The sequence below is a fragment of the Chrysemys picta genome, chromosome 19, assembly GCF_011386835.1.
Source record: "Chrysemys picta bellii isolate R12L10 chromosome 19, ASM1138683v2, whole genome shotgun sequence".
Lineage (NCBI taxonomy): Eukaryota > Metazoa > Chordata > Testudines > Emydidae > Chrysemys > Chrysemys picta.
This window is the reverse complement of record NC_088809.1, coordinates 1,860,540-1,884,116: the sequence shown is the minus strand read 5'-3', so window position 1 is coordinate 1,884,116 and position 23,577 is coordinate 1,860,540. Positions and strand designations below refer to the sequence as shown.

General features: G+C 60.3%; 1 protein-coding gene across 2 annotated transcripts in view; it reads left to right on the top strand.

Moving 5' to 3' along the window:
• Nucleotides 1–11,783: 11,783 nt before the first annotated feature.
• SEZ6 (seizure related 6 homolog) overlaps nt 11,784–23,577 on the top strand; it is a 69,463-nt gene continuing 57,669 nt past the window's right edge. The window contains exon 1 of one of the 2 annotated variants that reach the window (XM_065573480.1): nt 11,784–12,586. In XM_065573480.1, the coding sequence (XP_065429552.1) occupies nt 12,502–12,586 (85 nt within the window). In that variant the 5' untranslated portion in view covers nt 11,784–12,501. The remainder of the gene's footprint in view (nt 12,587–23,577) is intronic. The other variant, XM_065573481.1, reaches the window with a different exon arrangement.

Genomic DNA, 23,577 nt, shown 5'->3' with positions numbered 1-23,577 from the left:
GCTACAAAGCACCTCCTGCCCGCCAAGCCCCCTCTGCAGTGCTGCACCCGACGCTGGGGCGCGCTCCCGGCACCGGCCTCTCACCGGCAGGGAAGCAGAATGGGAGAACGCTGGGGGCAGCCCGAGGCCCTTGCTGCAGAGCCCTCCTCCCCAGATGGCAGATCTCTGGGGCCGACCTTGGGAATTACAGTCCGGGGAGGGGGGGGGTTGAGATCAGATGGGCACTCCTACGAGGCACAGGTGGGAACCCCTCTCCCCAGGGGATGTGCTGTCACTGCGGGCTCCTGCTATCCCTCCCTGTAACCTCGGAGAAGGTGACTGTTAGGGACCAGCTCCCTGGCCGGCAGTGAGCTCAGAACCCCATCTCCTTCCTCCTGCTGTGTCCCCATGCCCACGGCGCTGCCGCAGCCCTCTGTGCCAGCCTCACGTCCCAGCCTCTTTGCTAGCAGCTGGGCACGGCTGCCAATAAATTCAGAGAGCGAGAGAGAGACGAGCTGGAGGGGAAAAAAAGCCCTGGCCTCCTTTGTCCCTGCATGTTCCTCTTGACCCTGGTTTAAATTAACTGGAAGTGATTTTCATGGCAGCAAGAAATCAGTTTCCTAAAGAAGCGTGTGAGGGTCAGGAGAGCCCTGCCACGCTGCACTGTAAAAATGAAATACTCGCAGCGCGGCCCAGCCAGATTGATGGGCCTGTCTGAGCAGGGAGGAAAACAGCGCTGGGCTGAACGTCCCGGCTCTGGAGACATTCAAACTAGGAGACAGGGAGAGTTTGTGTTTGGTGCTGTGTGTCGGTGTGGGTGTGTGTCTTTGAATGTTGGTGCAAGCTGTGTGTGTGTGGTGGTGTCTGAGTGCGTTAGTGCAGGTGTGTGTCTGTGTGTTGGTGCAGGCACTGTGTGTTTCTGTTGGTGTTGGTGTTATCTGGGTGTGTTGGTGCAGGCTCTGTGTGTGTTGGTGTTTGTGTGTGTTGGTGCAGGCTCTGTGTGTGTTGTTGTTGTGTGTTGGTTCGGGCTGTGTGTGTTGATGTTTGGGTGTGTTGGTGCAGGCTGTGTGTGTGTGTTGGTGCAGGCTGTGTGTGTGTGTTGGTGTTGTCTGGGTGTGTTGATGTAGGCTCTGTGTGTACGTGTATGTGTGTTGATGTAGGCTCTGTGTGTGCATATGTGATGCAGGCTGTGTATGGGTGGGTGTGTTGATGCAGGCTCTGTGTGTGTGTGCGTGTGTGTGTGAGATACAAGCTCTGTGTGTGTGTGTATGTTGATGCTGTCTGTGTGTGTTGATGCAGTGTGTGTTGTTGCAGTGTGTGTGTGTAATATTAGATAAAAATTCTAGTTCCATCTAGCTCTCTGCCTACTGTTTGGAAGCATTTCCCTCAGCGGCCGGCTCACCTGTGATGTCACAAGTCACCTGTGACGACATCACAACCTCTCGGCGCTCAGGGAGCCGCAGGGGAGGAATTCAAAGCAGTAGAATTACGGTGCCTGGCAGTGAGGGAAGCGTGTGCCCTGCCGTCCTGTTCATTTCATGTTAAGCAAACATGGGGCTACCTGCTGTACGCTTCCAAGAACAGCTGCTGGAGCCCTGATGTTTACCAGAAAGTGGCTCTGAGACGCTGGCATTGTGCAGTTCCACGTCCATTATCCCTCAGCGGCGCTGGTTCAAATTTGCCCAAATTACAAGCGAAAAGCTGTTTCTTTCTCTAGCTGCCAGCCCGGCAGGCTCCTCCCAGGGATCACTCAAGCTGGCCACTGGCTGGCTCACGCCTCATCCCCAGGAGCGAAGATTCTGCAACTGAAGCTTAATGAACAATTCTCCCGGTGATGAGCCCCCCAGAGCCAGACCAGACCAGGTCCTTCTCCCTCAGCTGGGCTGGCTCCGCAGGGCCAACCGGAGAGAGAAGGAGCAAACCCTGAATTCTGTCACTGAGTCCGGACACACACGACAGTTGTGGGTCAGTTGCCTTGCCCCATGTGCTCATTTAAACCTCTGCAGTGTCAGGGCCAAGTGCCAGAAGGGAGAATTCATTGATGTTGTGCAGCGGGCCTCGGAGACTGGTTTGCTCGGGGTTTGCAGATTGCTCCCAGGATCTTAATTAGCAACAGCTCTGGAGGAGAGGGGAGGGGTGTGGCCAGCGGTGGGGGTTGGAGTCAGGGCCCATTGCAGCTGGTGCGAGGTGTGTGGCTCTGCCAAGGCCTTGCTGCAAGCGCCTGCCATCAGCAAGCGGGAAAGGGCTCCCGGCCAGGCCACAGGGCTGAGCTACACTTGCGGATGCCAGCTCCGGTACTGCTGCCCCCAGGCACTCAGCAATCGGGAGCCGGGACTCCCCCAGATCAGGTGAGTTTTAAATAATTCCAGCTTGGCCTTGCGGTTTGTGAGCCGGGCAGGGCCACATCTCCAGCCTATCCCGCAGCAGCAGGGTTAGAACGTGAAATGGCTTCTTAGAAGCTGTTTCTCCTGCAGTCCCAGGCCTCCAGGAGCGGGGGCTTTCGGCAGGCACCAGCTGTCACGAGCTCCCAATACAGCTGGGTGAGTTGGCAGCGCTGACCATGGGCCTTTGGTTAAGCTCCCGCCCGGCACTGGAAGGAAAGAGCAAAATGAATTCTTGGGCCAGATCCCCGGCTGGTGTAAACCGGAGTAGCTTCAGGTCTTTGGCTGCTGCAGAGGCAAGGAGGGGGGAGGTAATAGCTTTTATTGGCCCAGCTTCGGGGCATGCAGAGCCCTTCCCTAAGGCTGGGGCTGGGGCGCTGAGTGTCAGGAGCGGATTGGTCAGCGTAAGGACTTCACACCTGTTGCACGAGCCCATTGGAGGTTAACACTCAGCAGGAGACGGGGGTCAGTGGGCTACAGAGTGTTGTGATGAGCCATAAATCCAGGTCTTTCCCGAGGCTCTGCTTTTTAGTGTCTAGCCGAGCCGTGAAGTCCAGTGCCCCGGGCTGTGCAGGGTTCCTCTGGACGAGGATAAATTGGCACCGGAGTCCCAGGCTGACTTACACCCCTAGGAGTTCCATCCGCCAGCGAGATACAAACGTGGGCTAATCAGAGCAGCCCGGTGACGGAAGGGAACTCCGCTAATGCTGCAGAAATTCAAAGCCGCTCGCTGGCCTGGCGTGCTCACCTCACTCCAAACAAGGGCTGGTCTCCTCTGGAATGACATGGCATAGCTCGGTCTCTCCGGGCATGAAACATCCACCTTCCCAGAGCCGGGGCTAGACTGACCTAACCCTGGTGTAGACAGAAGAATTCCTCCGCCAACCTAGCTGCCGCCTAACTGCAGCGACAGGAGAACCCTCCCATCGGTGTAGGTAGTGTCTACCCTGACGTGCTACAGGGGCACAGCTTGTGTGGACGACCCCATAGACCGAGATCGATTGCCCCTGCTCGGTGCGACTTGTAGTGTGTTTACATTGATTGTCTGGATTGCAGGAGGGCTGTCTGCCGGGGGTGTCTGCTACTGACCCGCACAAGCCTTTGACTCCCCCCAAATACATTGATGTATCCAGCTGCAGAGCCCCCAGGTTCGAGAGTCAGTGAGGGGGATGAGTCAGGCTACTTGGTTCACAGGTCACTGCTGCTTAATGCGATGCTGTATTTTCCCGGGTGTCTGTGAACGTCCCACTTTGAGCCCCATTAGTATTCCCGGGCTCTGCCCGTCACTGGGGGCCGCTGGGTGACCTGCAGCCCATGGGCAGCGCCCGCCAGCTTGGTCCACTGGATTCCCTTTTCCTTCCCAGTGGGGCTGGGACAGTCCTAGGGAGATGGCCCCAGGCATGGCAGGGCTGCCAGTCCACACCCCCACTTAGCTGGCATGATGGGGGAAGGGAGCAGTAGCTTATTCCCTGTGGGAGGGGATTGTGCCAGGCCCCACCCACTTCTCTGGGGCTCCCCTGTGGTTGGGCAGCTCCGCCCCACCCTTTACACAGAGCCGGGGGGCAGGGTCCAGCTAGCCCCTGATAAGCCATGAGCCGCTGACTCTGCTGCTTGTGCCGTGTGTGTGTGTGTGTGTGTGTGTGTGTGTGTGTGTGTGTGTGTGTGTGTGTGTGTGTGTGTGTGTGTGTGTGGCGTCCCTACACAGTGGTGTGTGTGTGTGTAGCACAGTCCCTAGCCTGACTCGAAGCTCTGGATTCTCCAGTGGTGCACATAATGAACGGACCTAGCACAATGAATCTATTGGACCAGTCAGGGAAGACTGGGAGGGTCTCCCAAGGCCTGGGTGCGCACAGAACCCACCAGTAACTCTGCCAGGCAAAACCAGGGCCTGGGGTCCCACAGACGCCAGCCCTGGCTGCTTAGGAAGCTAGACCCTGCCTCCTGCGTCACTCGACCAGCCCTGGCATTGTCCTTTCCTCGGGAGCTGCATGGGGAGGGGCTCCGGGGCATGACGTTACCTGCTGAGCTCAGGATTTAAACAGAAGCACAATAATAATAATAATTAACAAGCCGATGTACTGGGAGTCCCCAGCTGAGTCCCGTGCTCTCAGCGCCTCTTTCCAGTTGATCCGATAACCAAGGGAACTGAGATCTAGTCTCTCTGACGATGTCTCAGCTGCCAGTTTGTGCATGTTCTGGGTCTGCTCGGCAAGCCTGCTCTGATCTGACCTGTCTGTGATGCTCCGAGCCCCTGTGTCATCTCCCTAATCCACGTGGAGGAGAAGCAGCTCAGGAAATTGATTAGCAAACAAATATGCAGCAGGTGATCTGATTGATTTTCTCATTCCCTGCTACAGGCAGCATGGTTCCTGCCACCTTTATAGGGCCCGAGTTGAAGCAGTAAATAAAAAGATTGCTTCCAATTTCCAAGTGCTTCTTTCTAATCAGTTGGGATTTCAGTGAGCTCTGGAAGAGCTGAAACCAAGCACAGGCTGCTCAAAGTCTGTTTTGGGGACCGGGGCCGGGGCAGGGGGAGTGGGTTGGTTACCAGTTTGATGATGATTTGACAAGAGGAGAATTTGCATTTTCTGTCCCTTTCTCTGCCCGCTGCCGAGGAAGGGGGAAGTTTGGAGTCCGTGCTAACGCTGCGGATGAGCGAGGCTAGCGTGACGTTGGTGGGCGGTGCTGGACAGTACTGGGACTGTGACTCAACGGGCTGTAATTATCCAGGAGGGGGGGATACTAAAAGACCCATCAGGAAGCCTTTTCGACAGCTGGTTATTATCCCCGCAAGAGACAAGAGAGCTCTTCCTTTGCTGGAGCTGCTGGGCCAGCGAACGTGATTTGAAGCTTTGCCTCATGGGAGCTTGGCAAAGCTCCCATCTCCCAATGGTTCGGCTTCCGCCTCGCTCCCCTCCTCACTCTCGAGCACACAAAGAGCAACAGGGGACGTTCGCTCCAAATGTCTTGTATGTGTCTGCTCGAAGCCAGCCAACGCGAAGCCCCATGCGTCCCCTCAGCCGGCCTGGCTGAGTGCAGAATGACTGCTGTCCTGGGAGGACGAACAGCGTAGCACAGGGGAAGCAAAGCAGACCAGTGAGCTTGGCAGACACGGCCCAGTTCTGACAGGACAGGGCGGGCGAGGAACCCGGGCTTTGGCTACAAACTGGGCTCCAGCTCCTCGGGCTCCTTCAATGCAGCCTCTGTCTGGCCTCTACGACATCACAGCTGCTGTGATGTCACAAACCCAGACTAGCCAAGGAGGAACCCGCTGGCCCTGAGTGGCCACGCGGCGGCTCTGAGCGCTCTCAGCCCAGGGTCTCTTGCATGGCAGAGATGACTCTGTGCTTCTTGGCTTCTGTGGGTTGAAGCTGGAGGAGCCGTGCTGCCTGACCGTAGCGCTGGTGCGATTCAGAGCTAGCCGGCTGCATGGGATTCCCATGGAGATAGAAAGATGACACGTTGGAGGTTAGTGTTACTAAGCGGCTGGTGGCACGGACGTTCATGTGACAGTTTTGTTCAGCTGTGGCAGGCAGGCAGCTGCTACCCTGTAGCTGGGACGGCTCCGGCAAGAGCCTGCTAATTGGCTGCAGTGGGCTCAGCCAGAGGGCCACGGGCACCGATCCGTCACAGCAAAGTGTGGACTGACTCCCACAGTGGCCGAGCTGGGTCTCAAACCCAGCCCCACTGGGCTCTGGGGAAGCAGCCTGGACCATCGTGCCATGACCTGGGAATTCACAGACTTGGGGGGCCAGCTGCCGTTCTCCGGGCTCGCCAGGGGACAGGCCCTGCAATGCTGCGGGACTGCTACCCCGGCACCCCCAGTGGCTTCTGCTCACACCTGGGGCCTGACTCCATTGTAACAAAGCTCACCCAAAGGGAGGCGGCTGCAGGCCTTGGCGGCTGGGCCCAGGGACAGAGGAGGCAGGAGCTTGTGTAGCCGTCAGCAGCTGGGAAGTGGCAACTTACAAGAAATCCAGCCGGGTTGAGCCCCTGTCTGTGCATGAAGAGACGGGGAAGGTGTCTGCTGCGCCGCCCTGGAGGCCACAAGGAGCATCACGCGTCTGCTCTGGCCAGTCTGGACTCATACAAGGCAATCCTAGCTCGGGCTGTCACGTGTCCCAGTTCTCCCAGGATCGTCCCTTCTTTGAGTAGTTGTCCTGGGAACACTAGACAGGTGCCTAGAACACACGGCCAGCTGGCCACTGCAGTGGGCTCTGGATCATCCTGCGTGGCCCCTCGTTTGGACCTCAAGGGGTGGCAGCCCTCGCATTAGATCAGTGGCAGAGAGACAATCCAAGCCAATCGGCTCAAGCGTTTATCTCCTTCCGGATTGCGTGTCCTTGCCCACCTTCACCCGGCTTTGGGGTGACGAGGCCGGCGCTTGGCTCCCCGGGCGCCCTGGATGGCGTCTCTGCTCAGAATTAAATCTGCAGTGCTGATAACTTGCTGAGCCTGGGTTAGTGCTTGAAAGGGCATTTCTCAGAGCTGCAATTTCCCCTCGTATCTCTGGGATGGGAATGAGAATTACACGGGCTGGCTCGGATTGAGGTCAGCCCCGGCAGCTTGCTGAAGCACTGACAATATCCCTCTCATCTGCGCCAGAGCAAATGCTCTGCACAGAAAGTTGTGAGCGAAGGAGAGGAGATGACAGGAGAGCTGCTGCCAATCTGAGCAGTGAATGCCAGGAGGAGAGCGGTCCTGACAACAGCCTGTCTCGCATCCAATCAAGTGTCAGGCCAGAGATGTGGGACTTTGAGGCTCCTGGATAGCTCTAATGATCTGAGCTGAGCCCCTTGGCTCCGTGAGAGGGACGGGGGATTGGATTTCATATCTTTTAACAAGATTGCATGAATCAGTAACACTTGACAACTTGGTAGAAATAGCCATGTACTTCAGACCCCGGAAATTACCTTTCAGCTTTAGATCCTCGGAGCAGCTGGCATTCCAGCCCGTGGACACAGCCCTGGGCTTGGGCTTTTCTGCCTCCCATGGTTTCACAGGAGGAAGTGCCTCGAGCAGCAGCTTTCTCATTTTCCTAAGAGAACTGGGGCCCAGGCATCAGGCCCTTTGTCTCTTGAAACTCAACACAAGTGGAAGAAGTTTTTTGGCGAGCTGGAATTACCCAAACCCCTTCACTGTTGCTGACCTGCCATCCTGAAAGCTCTCCCCCTCCTCAGTTAATGGGCCCTCTTCCCTGTCCCTAAGCATTTTGCAGACATTAACACACCTGTGAAGCAGGGAGGATTATTAGCTGTAGTTTATGGATGGAGAAACTGAGGCACATAAGGGTTCTGACTTGCCCAAGATCCTATAGTAGGCAGGGCTGAGATCAGAATGCAGGAATTCTTGGCACTCTGTTCCTACTTCCTGCCAAAGGCACACAAAGGCAACTGAAATAAATCATGAACATACATTAATTGTCCAGGTCCACTCCTCCTCTGCGTCTGCCCTTCTACATCTGGCTTAGCTCACCAGCTCTCCCCAGCAGGCACTGTCTGTTCATTGTGTCTTGTCAGCACTTATTCAATAATAATTAATAATAACAGAGTACCCTGGCTTCATCTGTTTTGTGTCCCTGACAACTCCAGCCCTGCATGGCTCTTCCTCTGGGTCATTGATTTCCTTAGTGGGTCAGACCAGCCCCGATGCTGATCCTGGTGAGACACCAGCACTCAGCTTCCTCTAGACCAATCTACTGCCTCTGACAGATGTCTTCTATCTTTGGTACCCATGGCAGGTCCATATTGGATTGCAGCAGCCTGCCTGTGTGATACTTAGTGACCTTGTAGATTACCTTTAGTCTGTGGTGCTGCCAAGTACAGGAAATGGAATGTTTTCCTGACTCCCAGAGGCTCTTCGCTCCTGTGTTTCCTAAATATTCTGCCCTGAAGGTCTTGCTCGTTAATGGTGACATGCAAAGGGACTATACAGCTGGGCTTGGGCTTGTTTGTCATGGAAGAGAGAAGGGTCAGAAACGTTTGTCTTTAAAAAGTGTGTGTGTGTGTGGGGGGGGGGGGGGTTCCTGCTTCTTTTCACGCTGGTGACCTGGACTCACAAGAGCTTGCTGCTTGTTACAGTGACTGAACGGTGAGTAGCTGAGAGAGGAGGGACTGTTTAAACCTCTTGGCTTTTAAACACGTATTCAACTCTGAGGCCTAATGAACTCTTCAGGAAAAGGATTTCTTTGCTAATGATTCATCTTCTGGCCCTTCCCAAGCTGCCAGCACTGGCACACCCATACTGAGACCCGCAGGCGCCCTCCAGCAACACTCTGGACTAGTTTAAACCTTCCTGGTATTTCAAAGGTTAAAAAAAAGGTTTGAGGCCGAAAGGGGGAACCTTCAGGGTGTTTTAAATGATACTCAAAGGAGGCCATGAGTCCTTTGCAGGGCTTCTGTTAGCCAGGGCCTCCTCCCTCCCTGTGTCTCGGCTGTGGATTTCTGGTCTGTCCCTTGTTCCTGGCCCCTTTCCCATCTGCCTTCAGGCTGGCCCAGCTGCTGTTTCCAGGATCGAAGGGGAAGGAGGGAAATTAACAACTCTCGGCATCTGTTAACAATGTGGGCCCGGTCCTCTCTCGTACTGTGCCTTGTACGGCTCATCAACTCCAGTGCAAAGCACGTGGCACTCACCTTGCACGAGTCAGTGTATGGTGTGAAGTGCAAGGCGTGGAGAATCAGGCTCTGTGTTTTGGCTAAAGCTCCCCTCCATCCCCAGAGATGGCCGTAGTTATGTGAATGCACCCAATGGCCTGATCTGGGGACGTGCCACCCACTCCCCCTCTCTGCATTGCTCAGTGCTGCTGGAGCCTGCTGGGCACAGGCCCTCGGCCCCCTCCTGTCACGTGCTGACAGGACTTCCAGCAGCGCCTGGTCTCTGTGCAGTGCTGGGAGCTGGGTCCACTTCCACAGCATCTCCTCATGCACCTGAAGCGCCTTTGCAGTTTGCCCTTTGGTTTCTCCCCCCCCCCCCCCCCCCCCCCATCCTTCAATCGCTTCCCTGGTCCCCTCCTCAGCCCGGGTGTTTCAGGGCTCACCAGGCTGCCATCCTGTACACATTTTGGCCAGCCCTCATGGGGGCAACCAAGCAGCAGCCCGGAGACCCTCCCCCTGGCTGCATCGTTTTGTTAGGATCCATTATAAACCAGGCTCCTAATCTGCCATTTTCCACCCTGAGAGGCCCCTCCCCCCCTCCACTTCTCGCCCTTGGCTAACTCCTTGAATGTGCCCTATATGCTCAGTTGTTGCGATCTACCTGCCTTGGTGCTTGGTGCCCTGGGTGTTCTCGCAGCACAGCTGGGCCACGCTTTACATTTGCCATTTGCCCAAAGGTCAGAAATCACCCAAGCAAGAACCTCCTGCCAGCTTCCGCTTGCGTCTCGGCTCGGCAGCTTCCACTGGCATTGTAAAGAATTGGGCTGGAGTGAAGAACCACCCCTGACCCAAGGAGCCTCGGATAACTGGGGGGACCCAGAAACTCGGGTGCTGTCTGAGCTTACACAGCTGTGAGACAAGCCAGGGGGGAAATGATGAGGTTTTCAATTAAATTCAGTCTTCAGCTTGTCATGCACTTCAGATAAATGCTGTCTCACACGCACACATCCACACACCTCCAGCAGGCTCCAAAGGGGCTGATTATTCGTCTGCGAGTTTATTTGCTGCTTTGTTTGTTGAGCTGTATTTGCATTCCCATATCATTTCTCTTCCCATCGCTTCCCTTCAATAAAGCTTTGACGGTACCTGCAAATCAGGTGTTTGTTTTATTTTTAAATCAACTGCTATTTTTAAAGGCGTCCCCCCTCATTAAGAGTCCAAGTATGTGCCCTGGAAAGTGCCAAGCAGCTTAAAGTTATTTGAATATCATAATATTAGAAAGTTCAATTTGGCTTCAAACTGCACGTCTTCTGAGTCCTTTCAGAAGCGTTTTTGCATTAAACATTTATAGAGCTACTGAGGATCAAAGTTTCAAATTTAGCATTGAAAGTGCTTTGCAGATGTGTGCTGGGTGCCTAGCCCGCAATGAAACTCAGCTCTCCTTGGAGGCTCCAGCATCTAAGCTGCTTGGGGCTTTCAAAACAGTTGCTTTTTTGTCACTTAAAATGGTAACTGAGAATCCAGTGTTACTTGGATCCCCGGTCTGCTCTCCCCTCACGTATTGTAGGGTTACTGCAAACGCTCTGCATTGCCTAGGCGAACAATAGCCAGTATTGTCTCGTCTGTACGTGTATTTAAAAAACAGAGGCTACTTCCTCCCACTCCGAATCACGTGTGATTTAGAACTGCCCCAGGCTAGAGCAGTGTTCTCCTGCTCTCACTTGGAACGTGTGTGTACCAGCAATGTCAGAGCGGGAGCAGAAATAAGTGACCAGAGCCATGTGTGTATGCCACTCAGAACGAGGTGCAGGAATCCAGTGGCGTGGAGTTCCACTGGTACCAAAGCCCGGAGAGTTCGAGCAGTATAAAGCGGGAACTCGGTTGCCTTCAGTGCGGTTATGCTGACATACACCTGGAGTAAGAGGGTCAGTCTTCCTTGAAATGCCCTCCTATCCAGCCGAGGGGCTAGGTGCTAGGCAAGGATGTTGGAAAGAAACGTTTCCCTTTCATCCCAGCATTTCTATCCCATGCTCAGCCAGGACGTGGGAGGGAGGGGCAGGCTCTGCCTACTGGGAAAGGCCGCTCTGCTTCTTAAGAGAACCATGATTTGCAGCAAGCAGATTCCTTCCTAGGATCTCAGCGCTTAGGGTACCCAGCGGAGGGCTGCCAGCAGCCTGATGCCTACGCTTGGTTTGCAGCACTTTGCCAGCTGCTGGGTGGAAGTGCAGCCTCTGTGGGTGACAGGCCAAGGCCGCGCTCAGGGGGAGAAGGTGCATGGCCACGCTGGGGCAAGACAAAGCCCTGGCCCCAAGTATATGGAGAGGCTGCAGAACGGCTCCTTCGCGGCCTGTTGCTGTGTGTTCGTGGCGGTAGGTACAGGCTGGAAGGGCGCTGCACCCGTTTCCCTGGGGTGTGGTGCCTGCCCGAACCCAAAGCCAGCTGGACTCTGACTAAGGGGGTATTTCATTAAGCAAACAGCTGATTTTTTATTTTAATTATTTTATTTACTACATTCAGACGTGTCCAGCTAGCAGCTTGGAGCAGCTCTCCGAGCTCATTCCAAACGCCATCTGTCTGCTGCCAGCAGTTCTTTCCGTCGCTTGGAAATCGCTGCTCTCCCCCCAGGAGGAGGTTACCATTCAACGCAAGGAGGAGAAATCCAAAGCAGGGGCCCAGAGGCCGGACCCAGAATGGGTCTGAATCCAGTAACCATTCAATCCCCCGGATCTCTAGGGCTGTCCTTGGGTCTGGTTCTGCCCCAGGAGAAGGCAGGGCTGACAGATGGGGGAAAGGGGGAGGGGGGCAGGCACGAGGAAGCCTCCTGGCCAGAGCTGCCCTTCCTCCAGCCTGGAAAATAACAACTGGGGCAACTCGCTGGAACCAAACAAGGACGATGTAGGGATGGGTGGGGGAGGGGCTATCCTTGTCAATCTGCTTGACTGGCCCCGCGAGCGATTAACCTTGTGCAGGTCGCAGGTCGGCAGGAAGGAGACGCGGGCTCCGGCCCGGGGGCCAGGGAGGGAGCCCGGGAAGGGCTGCGCGCCCCCCGCCCGAAGGAGCCCGGCTCTCCGCAGTCACTCGCTGAGATCCCCGCGGCACCAGCCCGGCGCTGCCCTGTCCCGGGCCGGCAGCTGCCTCCTTTGTGCGCTCCAAAGCCGGCTGCGTTACCCCTGCGGGCCCCCCCGCGCCCCCGTGCGTGCGCCCCGCAACTCGCCGCCAACTTTGCCGGGTGTGCGGGACTCCGGCGGCGCTGCGGGACTCGGGCGGCGCTGCGGGCAGCGCCATGTGACGCCGGGGGGGCAGATCCGGGGCCGGCGCTGCCCCCGCCCCCCAGCCCGGCGCAGCGGGGAGGAACCAGCCCCCCTCCCCCGGAGCGGCGGCCGGGCGTCCCCGCAGGATTGGCGGGGCGCGCTACTCGCAGCGTTACGGTAGGAGCGGCTCGCCGGAGCAGACGCCAGGCGCTCTCCGCGGTGCTGACGGGCAGCGCCGGGTCCGGAGCCGCAGCTGAGCGCGGGGAGCGCGGATTGCAGCCGCGCCGAGCCCCGGCCATGGGCGCCGCGCCGGGGGCTCCCGCCCGCGGGCTCGCCGGCTGCCTGCTGCTGCTCGCCGCGCTGCTCCAGGGCCAGGCTCGAGGTAAGAGCTCGCTCCGCGCCCGCCCCCCAACTTCTCCGGGGGGCCCCGCTGCCCCCCCCCCGGGCCGCCCGCCTGGGGCTCGCCCGGGTCCCCCGCAGCCCGGGCAGCCGGTCCCAGCCCCGGCTCTGCTGCCTGGCGCCCGCCGCTGGGCTCGGGGCTCCGCACGGCGCGGCCCGGCTGAGGCTGCGGATCCGCCCGAGCCCGAGGGGTCCCCCCGGGCCCGGCCGCTCCCGGCCAGCGCGGCTCCTTGCGCCAAACTTTGCCAAGTTGCGCTCTCCCGTCAACTCGGCTGCCGGCTCCCCGGGATCCTCCGCCCCGCGGAGCCCGCTGGCCAGGAGCAGCCGAGGCGCCCCCCGGGCAGCGGCCGATCCGGCGGTGGGCAGCCGGGCCCCTTGCCCGGACTAACCCCGCCAGGCGCTGCGAGGAGCGGGCTAGGGGTGGGGTCCGTGCCCCGGGCCGGGTGTCGCTCTGGGGCCCCTGGTCCTGCGGGCTGGGGGGTGCCGGGCCCGGCAGAAGTTCGGAGACTGGCGGGTTTGCGGGGCAGACACGGGAGCTCGCTCGCGGGTGGGGAGCGGGCTGGGGACTTCGGCTCCCGGCCGGGACGCAGCCGCGCCCGGCCCGGGGAGGGGCGTTCGGGGAACAATTCCGGCAGCCCCCTGCCCGCCTCTGGGCTGCTCGCTCGGCCGCCGCGTGCGCGGGGTGTCGGGCACCGCAGCCCGCTGCTAGGGGCGCGGGGCTGGAGTGCGGGGCTGGGCGTAGCGGATCCTTTTGCCTTTGGACGTCAGTTGCCGAGTGTCTGTAATTCCTACGCGGGGTCCCGCCTTGGCTGGGACCCCCCTGGCCCGAGCCGTGGGGGGGATGAGGCTGGCCCGGCGCGCCTGCCCCCAACAGCCCCGCCGTTCCCTGCAGGTCCCGGCGCGGCTGCTCTAGCGCCCGCTCCGAATGACTGGAGCTGCCCGTGTAAACGCGTGTGAGTCTGCTCTGCCTTTGGCCGCCCCGTTACCCCTCTCGGCACGGCGCGGACTGCTGGTAAAGCTCCTTTGTAGCGCTGCAAACAGGAGTAGCCTGCCCGGGCCGGGGGGACACGGAACTGGTTTACCCCGAGCCTCCTGCGATTGGGTGAAACCGGATTCCGCACGAACCGCTTCGCTGAAGCGGGTGTCTCTGGCTGCGGGACTCGCAGCACCGCCCGCCCTCTGCTGATAGCGGGGCTGCCAGACACCAATTCCCGCCGCCTTCGCCAGGAGCCCGCGCTTCGCCGCCTCCTTTCCTTCGGCTTCCTGCGATCTTCGCCGAACGACTTGTCCTGCTGCGCCCGTTGTCAGAGCGCCCCGGTGTCCCGGGGCCCCGGCCCGGCTCCGCGCTCCCCCACAGCTCCGGGTGTGCCCTCAGCCCATGGGCAGCAGTGGGCCCGAGGCCGCGATGGGGCGAAAACCCTGCCCAGCTGCTGACCTAAGATGGTGGTTTGGCTCCCAGAGCCCCCCCATGTGCTGCTTCCCGGGGCTGGCGCTCTAGGGCCGGTTTCTGTGGGCTGGCGGGTCGGCCCTGCCAGTAACACGGGAGAGCCCTGGGGGCTGGTGCACCAGGCAGTGGCTAATTGAGGGGAGGCCTGGCTCTTCCCAGTCTCTGGTATTAATACAATAACAAGCTCCCATGCTGGACATGATCAAAAGAGAACCCCCCACCAGAGCCGGTAATACACCTTCCCTGGTGCCTTTTCCTCCCGGAGGGGGGAGCGCTCCTGAAGGAGCCTCCCCGGCTGCTTAGATGTTCAGTAGCGTTTTTTTCTTCTAACATCCATTTATACCCACTAGGGTTAGGGCACGGCCCAGGCCCCCTGGTGCTGCTGTGATGCCTTCGGTTGCCAGTAGTGCTTCTGGGGCATCTGCCCCATCCTGCTGCAGTGGCCCCTGGCTCTGTGACCTCTGCACAGCCCAGGCCATCGCAAACGTCATGGGGGCATAACGCCTGGCGTCCCAGTCGCCCCGTCCCAGTCGCCCCCCATCTCCGCTCCGCTCTTAGGCTCTGGCGCCTCTCCCGGGACGCCAGCAGAGGACGGACATGCAAAGAACCACAGACTGGTTACCAATCCCCCTGCTCTGCTCACTGCGGATCCTCCGAGCAGCTGGACTGTTCCCGAGTGTGAGCCCTGCCCAGGGCTCCTTGCCCAGGGATCCGCGCTGGGCCGGACGTTGCTGGGGAGGCCAGAGTTACCGTTTTGGAGAGAGGGAGGAAGGCCGTATTACCTTGTCATGGCACATGGTCATGTCTCTCTGGGTAGCTCACCAAGGGAAACACTGTTAGCTCGCTGGGCCTGATCCGAAGCCCAGGGAACCAATCAGAGTCTCCCCACGGGGTCTGGCTCAGGCCTTTGTTCGGGTGGTGAGCTGCCCCTGTGTTCCCCACCACCCCCGCCTAGAGCAGAGGGCCCCCCCCCTGGGCTGTGGGAGAACGCTGCTTCATGCTGGCTGCAAGGACTCTCCCAGGAGCCTGGGAAGGCCTCTCTCCCCTACCCTGCCTGCATCTCCAGAGGGCTGACTGGCCCCTTGGGTTTTCCTTAATTGCCACATTGTCTGACATGCCCTTAAATCTGCAGTGCTCCTGTAGTCTCATTGCTCTGGGTATTTCTGGATTGATTTCTCTGTGACTTGGAGCTTTGCTTCTCTCCTTGCTCGGGGACTGAGCTCGCAGCTCACATGAGTCAGAACACTTGTTAGTCTATAAAGCCTTGGCTCAATAATTCTCCCCAAATACTCCCCTATTAGGCTGATATTAGGCTGGCATTACTCAGAGTGCTCCAGTGCTTCCCTGCATGGAAATGCAGAGGCCATCTTGAAAACCATGTCAAGCTTCTTGCTGGTGCTTTAATTGCAAGCTACAGGCCAAGGAGCTGAGTGTCTCTGGCTCCTCACGCTCCAGCCCCCAGTGGAACTGTGTCTTGGTGGGAGGAGGCCGGGCAGCCTAAGGGTAGCAGTGGGCCATCCTTGGGGAGCGAGGGTGACTGCCAGGTGAACCTCTTTGTTAACCAGAGGTTGCTGCGAGCTAGCCGGAGGAAAAGCAAACAGCAGCCGGCTTCCCTTGGGTGCTGGAGGTAGCGGGAACATGAGCTGCTAAGTGTCAAACTCTTTTTTTCCCCCCCTTCCAAACCTGGTGGTGCGTGTCCTGAACTCTCCCTGAAATGAAGATGCCTGGGAAAAAAGCAGCCCACCTTAGCAGAGCTTGCCGTGTTTGCTCCGTCGCTGCTTTGCTGTGCTGGAGGCAGCCAGATGGCAATAGGAATGACACCCTGAGTGGGAGAGGGATGCTCTAAGCCAGCCATATGGCAGGGGCCTGGGGGAGTCCTCCGTGTCAGGCAGGAGGATTTCAGCCTGCAAGGCGGTTCTCGGAGCGCGTTGGATGGCAGGGGGCGGGAGGCTAGGCTTTCAGGCTGCATCGCTCGGCACTCCGAGGGCAGGGAAATTACAGTTCTCCAAATATATGCGGTTTAGCTGAGGCTGCGGGAGGCTGTAATTAAACTTGCTGAGGGTTGGATGAGCGTGTTTGCACCTCCCCTCTGGAGGAGGAATTGTATGTGCGTGATGGACCTTCCTCTGCATCGTTGGCAGCCAGGAGGGGGGGCCTCAACCAACGGGGGCTGGGGGAACTTGGCCAATGGAACTGTGCTGAGGATCTGGTCCCGGGGCTGCTGGGGGCCCAGTTAATGGAGTTTGTACCGTGTGCTGTTCCCACTCCATGTGTGCTGTGAGCAGCTCCTCCGAAGAGTAGAAATGGGATATTTGGGTCCCGCTGGCTTCTTAGGGTGGTGACTGGTGCTGAGCTCCTGGCAGGAATGTGAGCTGCAATTTCTAACTACCACCTCGCTGACCTTTGGAGGCTGTTGTGTTTCCGAGAGACCCTGAGTGGCCGGGCAGGGAGCTGCCAGGGCCCCGTTGGCTTGGTGGGTAATTACTTGCAGAGAGCTAGCTGTTTTCGTAGTGCAGTACATCTCTCCCCTCGGATTTATTGGTAGACGGGCTCCCTTGTCGCTTTCAGACTTGTTTGCGCTGTTCAGGGCCTTCCTGCCCCAGCAGAGCTCGCTGGCGGAGGGCAAGGCATGAGCAAACGTGGTTAATAGTGGAGATGCAAGGAGAAGCCGTATCTAGCTAGTTACATAAAGCACCATATGTTGTCGGCAGTAATTCAGCCTTGTAAGCAATGCAAAGACGTCGACATTGCTGGCTGGCTGGCAGATATGCAGCTGTTGCCCACAATGCTTTGCATGGTGCTGTTCTGGGGGAATGTCCTCATCGCTGGAGTTCGCAGCCGGGGAGTGTTTGCTGGAGCTGGAAGGTTAATTGATTTCCCATCCATAGTTGTGTGCCTCAAATCTGCCTCCTAAAGCAGCTGCCGGGGTGGGGGGAGAGGGGCTGAGTTTCAGAACAGTCTGAAGCACTTGGCTGGGTCAATATTGAAATGTGAGGCCTGTCCCAGTGTGTCTCTGGAGTGCCTCCATGGAAGTCAGTGTAGTTTCAAAGCTGGTTTAAGGCTCAGGGACCATAGGCCTAGGGCCCCAGCTCCTGGAGTCAGGTGATCAGCACAAGACCTCCGCTTCCTTTTTTAAATAAAAAGCTCTTGTGGTTGAGGGGAAAAGCTCAAAACCATGTCCTGCATGTAACCGACACAGCAACATCTGCCAGTGTCTGCAGAGAGCCTGAACCAATTGCTGTGAGAGGCGTCACCCACTCCATTCAGTTCAATGGGAGTTCATGCCATGACCTGCTGCTCTGGGGGGCTTCAGCAGCATTATCCCAGTGGCGGCCCAGCCCCCATCCATGCAGGTAAACCCCAGCAGGCGGGGTAAGTACTGGGGAGTGCTCTGGCTGCCACCTCTGGGCCCATGCTGCTGCACCAGCCGCCACCCTGAAGGTTGGACTCTCCCTGCACACGCAGCCCTGCTAGCAGCCACTTGGCTCCCGCGTCCCACACTGGGAGCCTGGCATGTGAGGGGCGAAGGGGGCTGCATGCTCTGGGCTGCAGAGAGGGTGGGGAGACCAGCACTGGCAGTGGCCTGGCAGCCCCCTTCTGACACTGGGCTCCCCGGCTTCGTGCTCTGCCCGGGCCCAGCTCGCCTACAGCCAGTGGCCACTGTCTGTGGGAGGCGGCCGGAGGGGAAACGGTTCTTCAATCCTTTCCTAGCCGAGAGGGAGGAGCTGCTGTGTGAGGTGCCAGCAAGGGCCTGGGCCTCCCCCTGAGGGCAGAGATGCCACGTCCCCACTCCCCTGGGCTCGGCAGTGATGGGCAGTGGAGCATCTCTCCTTTGGAGCATGCCAGGCTGGTCCCTGGGGTCGGTCTAAGAGGATGGTGCTGCATGGGCTAGACTGGAACCATCCCCAAGCTAGAGTCAGCTCCCCACACCCTGAGGCTGGGAGCTGGGGAGAGGCCCTGCAGCTCCCTGCTCTGGCCGGGGCCCCTCTCATGCAGGGTGGCGAAGGAGGCAGGGCTGGGGGCACTGTGGTGCTCTGGCACTGGGGAGCTGGTCAGCACGACAGCAAGCTGGGAAAGGCCAGGCTGATGGTCCAGCCGTGCCCCACTTCCATGGCTCAGCACTTGGAACCGCACTCCTTGTAGCCGGTGCAGGGCCAGCGTGGCCGTGGGGTCCGGGCAGGCCTCAGCGAAGCTCTAGCCGTAATTGCAAGGCAGGAGGTTGCCTGCACAGTGCCTGCTGTGTCAGTGTAATGATTTTTAATGAGCAATTACCTTTAGTCATTCTCCTAATTTCTGAATATCAATAAAGTTAATTAAACTCTGCATGTGTGTTTCTTTTGAGCAGCAAGCAGATGAAAGGTAGGGAGGGCACACCGGCGAGAGGCGCCTCCAGCACCAGGGCTGACAGCCTCTTCCCGAGCAGGAGGTGGGTGGGATTGGAGCGGAGATGGGCAGCCCTCCTGCCCCCCTCCCTGTGCTGCAGCCCTCGGGGGAGCTGAGCAGTGCTGAGTTTGTAATGAAAGAGGCACCGGGGCTGAGCACTGGATCTGAGCAAGGGGCTCGTGCTGGGGACGGACCGCCCGCAAAGCGATGCGTCGCTTCACAGCAGCATGGCCGTGACTGGCTGCTGGGCCCCCCAGCCGTCTCCTTGCCTGGGCTGAGGTGGCACTAGGGTGGCACGTCAGGAGCAAAGCTGGGAGCTGGGGGACCTGAAGGCCCCTTGTACCTGGGCCTGCTGCTGTCAGGGCGCGGTTGTCGTGAGCCTGCAGTTCCTCGGCCATTAAGGAAAATGGAGCCCTGGTCACAGGCTGGTGGAGTTCGGGGGGGCCCCTTTAGTGCTCCCCAACCCTCCAGGTGTGCGTTCTGCTCCACCTGCATAACACAGGGCCGGCCTGCCGCTCCTCGGGGCTGGAGGACCTGGCCCCCATCGGGCATCGTCTAGAGCCTGGGACACCTTGTCGCTCCCATGTGAGAGTGGGACACTGCCCAGAGAGCCCCCAGCCAAGGGAGGCACAGCCCAGACTAGGGCTGGGGAGGGCAGGCAGCAAGGGGCCAGCTGCATCCTTGTTAGGCTTGTTCTGACTTTCATTTCCAGGGACCTCAGGAGGCGAACTGGGGGGGGGGGGAGGGGGGCAATTGTCGTCTTTTGCCCAGTATTGCTGTTGGGAGCGGCTGATCCTGGGGTGCATGGGGCAGCCCTGGGGGCTGGCGTCTGGGGCTCGGGGTGGCCCTGAGGGGCAGCGTCTTGATTTGGGGCTGCTGCGCTCCCAGCTTGGCCTCCTGAGCCTGTTGTGGGCTGTCCAGGGAAGGAACACTTGGCCCATGTGATGGGGAAGAGTCACCCCATGGGATTGTCAGCACAGCAGGGCGAAGGCAGGGCCCCAGCTGGTAAATGACCTTGATCTTGACTGGAGTCCTTTCTCAGTGGTTCCATACACGTCAATTCCACATCCCCGCGGGGACCTCTGCCAGTCAGCCGGCGCCGCAGCAGCCTACTGGGAGGCCCCAGCATTCCCCGCATTGTTTAGGGCAGGGCCCAGGGGACGTGTTTAGGGCAGGGCCCGATCCTGCTGTTCAGGCTACGTTTCCCGCTCCTCGCTGTGCGTCCCACCCGTGAGAAGACCTGTTGGTGGCCTGGGAACCTCGCGGGTTCTCTCGGCATCTATGGCTCTGCCCTGTGCCTGGCCAGGGGCTGGCGGTGCTGGGTGCAGGGAGGCAGGGACTGAGCAAGCTTCCCACGCCTCTGTCAGGGCATTCCCAGCCCTGACACCACCTTCCCCAGCCTGTGTCCTGGGGCCAGTCCAGACATGCAGGAGACAGGGGACCCTCTGGTGGCGGGGTATGTGTCATCTCCTGCGCTTCAGAACCTGGGGCCTGTGCATTCTTGGTGTTTAACCAGGCCCCTGACAAAGTATCCTGCCTGCTGCAGTTGGAGCTTGCCGCACTCCTGCCAGGACCTGGTAGCATGCCCAGGGCAGAGCTGTGCCCTGGCCACACAACCCATGCACCTGGGAGCCCTGGGGCATGCTCCGCCAGGACTATGGGGCACGTTCCTGGGAGCGTGGGCCTGGGTGGCTTCCTCCCTCTGAGCTGGGCCCTGCCATGCCCACAGAGCCCTTCAGCCCCCGAAGTAATAACCCATGGGTGTGACAGCACCCCCTGCTGGGTGTGGAGCAGCCACCGCCTGCCAGCCCCATTCCCCAAGCAGTGCATGTTCCGGGGGATGCCCAGAGGAAGCCAGGGCGCAAAGAGACACAAACCCAAAGGACTGCAGCTTGTGGAAGGGTGGCCCCGGGGTGCCCTGGTGATGGCCCAGAGCTGACGGTAGCAACAGGCTCCTTACATCAGAATGGCCATTGGTGCCTGCTGGGTAATCCCAGAGGATTAGGGTGGATCAGCTCAGTTGGGAAGGGAGGGGCAGGGGGGAGGGGAAGGCTTGGCTAGCAGGGGGTTACAGGCTGGGATTGGGGGCACCGGTGGGGCTGGGTGAGGGAGCCCAGGGCTGGGCTAGCAGGGGGTTACAGGCTGGGATTGGGGGCACCGGTGGGGCTGGGTGAGGGAGCCCAGGGCTAGGCTAGCAGGGGGTTACAGGCTGGGATTGGGGGCACCGGTGGGGCTGGGTGAGGGGGAGCCCAGGGCTAGGCTAGCAGGGGGTTACAGGCTGGGATTGGGGGCACCGGTGGGGCTGGGTGAGGGGGAGCCCAGGGCTAGGCTAGCAGGGGGTTGCAGGCTGGGATTGGGGGAACCGGTGGGGCTGGGTGAGGGAGCCCAGGGCTGGGCTAGCAGGGGGTTACAGGCTGGGATTGGGGGCACCGGTGGGGCTGGGTGAGGGAGCCCAGGGCTAGGCTAGCAGGGGGTTACAGGCTGGGATTGGGGGAACCGGTGGGGCTGGGTGAGGGGGAGCCCAGGGCTGGGCTAGCAGTGGGTTGCAGGCTGGGATTGGGGGCACCGGTGGGGCTGTGTGAGGGAGCCCAGGGCTGGGCTAGCAGGGGGTTACAGGCTGGGATTGGGGGCACCGGTGGGGCTGGGTGAGGGGGAGCCCAGGGCTGGGCTAGCAGGGGGTTACAGGCTGGGATTGGGGGAACCGGTGGGGCTGGGTGAGGGGGAGCCCAGGGCTGGGCTAGCAGGGGGTTACAGGCTGGGATTGGGGGCACCGGTAGGGCTGGGTGAGGGAGCCCAGGGCTAGGCTAGCAGGGGGTTACAGGCTGGGATTGGAGGAACCGGTGGGGCTGGGTGAGGGGGAGCCCAGGGCTGGGCTAGCAGTGGGTTGCAGGCTGGGATTGGGGGCACCGGTGGGGCTGTGTGAGGGAGCCCAGGGCTGGGCTAGCAGGGGGTTACAGGCTGGGATTGGGGGCACCGGTGGGGCTGGGTGAGGGAGCCCAGGGCTAGGCTAGCAGGGGGTTGCAGGCTGGGATTGGGGGAACCGGTGGGGCTGGGTGAGGGGGAGCCCAGGGCTCGGCTAGCAGGGGGTTACAGGCTGGGATTGGGGGCACCGGTGGGGCTGGGTGAGGGGGAGCCCAGGGCTCGGCTAGCAGGGGGTTGTAGGCTGGGATTGGGGGCACCAGTGGGGCTGGGTGAGGGGGAGCCCAGGGCTCGGCTGCGGGTGGCTGTAAGTCAGGAGCTTATGGGAAAGGAAGGGATAAGCTCAGCGCTGCAACCCCCTCCCCTCTGCGTTGTCCCTGAGGCACCTTTCCTGCCTCGGATTCTGCCCCAACAGAGGCTGCCACCTTCTGGGCATCCTGGAGCAGATGCCTTGGGCTCCAGCCAGGCTCCTCTCGGCCCCCCAGGGTGTGGGCAGGCGCAGACGGGGCCCAGTGGCCCTTTGAGGTGGTCAGACCCGGCCCGTGCTGTAGCCAGCAGGCACGGCGGTGCACAGCCGGCGGGTGGATGAGGAGGATCTCTGATCTGAGGCCTGGATCTGAGGCTGCTTGTGTGTCTGGGCCAGTGCGGGCAGCTCGAGCCCGGCCTTGCTGTTCTCTGGCCCACAGGGACCCTGCGCTTCTGAAGGAATCGCGTCTAACCTGGGGGCAGCCGCCGGTGAAACGTGACCCTGGCGAGGGAGGTGGCGGCAGCAATCACGCAGCTGGTGCAGTCAGTTCAGAGCCGGCCAAGGCTGGTGGCAGCCCCTCCCTGCCGTGCAGGGGGCCGGGCAGGGCAGCCCCGGGCCTTGGGAGGCTGGGGGCTAGGAGGAATCCCCCTCGCACAGCAGAGGATTTGCCATCCCCGCTTTGCGCCCTGCCAGCCCCTGCAAAAGGCACCTTGCGCCTGGCACAGCCCTCCCTGAAGCCCGAGGGGCAACTCGCCGAGCCGCCTTCAGACCTGCTGGCCCTGCCACGGTTCCTGGAGAGCCCTGGGAGCAGAGCCCACCCAGGGAGTGTGGGGCCGGTGCCTCCCAGAGCGCACGGGCCGAGTGCTCCCCTTCTCTGGCTCAGGGGTACCGGCACTGACATGTGAAAAGGGTAGAGCCCAGCTGGCCTCTCCTGCCAGTCGGCAAAAGCCAGCTCTGAGCCGGGAGCCCCGCTGCCCCTGGCCAGAGCCGCTGTGGACTCAGAGCAGCGCCTGCTCTGTGCCGTTACGGGGAGGGGCACAGGGTCCCAGTGATGGGGAGGCCTGGGCAGGCCCGTCCCTGAGGGCGAGATGTGGCAGGGTGCGGCACTGGGGGGCATCCTGCCCAGCGAGCGGGGCTGTCTGTGCAGCAGGAGCTGGAAATGGTGGTGCTCATGTCCGGGAGGGGCTGGGGAAGCCGGGGCGTCCGGAGAGGAGCCCTGGCAACATCTGGCTCAGCAATGAGTTGAATACGTGTTTGTCCTGCGTCTCGGAGGAGTGTGTCGCTGGGCTGCTGCGCTGCCAGCACAGGGGTTACATGGGGACGGCTCTGGAGAGACAGTGTTGGGCCGGGGGACGGGGCGGGGCGGGGCAGGGCGGGCGAAGGACTGGACCAGCTGGGAGAGGTGCACAATTAACCTGTGAAACCTCAATCCGGCCAACCCCAATCCGGCAGCTGGAGTTGCGAAGGAGGGTCCCAGGAGAGGGTGTTGCACAGCAAGGCAGGTGCATTATGGGGACAGGCCTTCCCCACTGGAGGGGCGACCCCAGTCTGGATAGCGTCGTTCTGTGGATTGCAGCTGGCCCCAGAGCAGGCTCCCTGGGCAGCGTGGGCTCGGAGCACTTGTGCCCGTGGGACTGGTGAGCTAGGGGGCTGGCCGTGGCAGGGGGCCCAGTGTGGAGGTCGCCGTTCTAGGCGTTGGTTACTGTGGGGCTTCCCGCCCAAAGCGCTGCAGGGAAAGCTTGGTGAGCCAAGCCAGGCTGGGCCTACGGGGATTCGTCAGCACTGCTGGCCCCGGGGCACGGTCTGGGCCTGCGCCCCGGGTGTCGGGCTCTCCCGCGGAGATGCAGGCAGTGGGCACATGAACTCCCCCTCGGTGCCCGGTTCCAAAAGCCCCTAAGGGGGCGAGACGAGGCACCGGGCCCAGGCCCCGGCGGCCAGCGAAGAGCTAGGCCAGGAAACAAGCTGGCAGCCTGGGCGT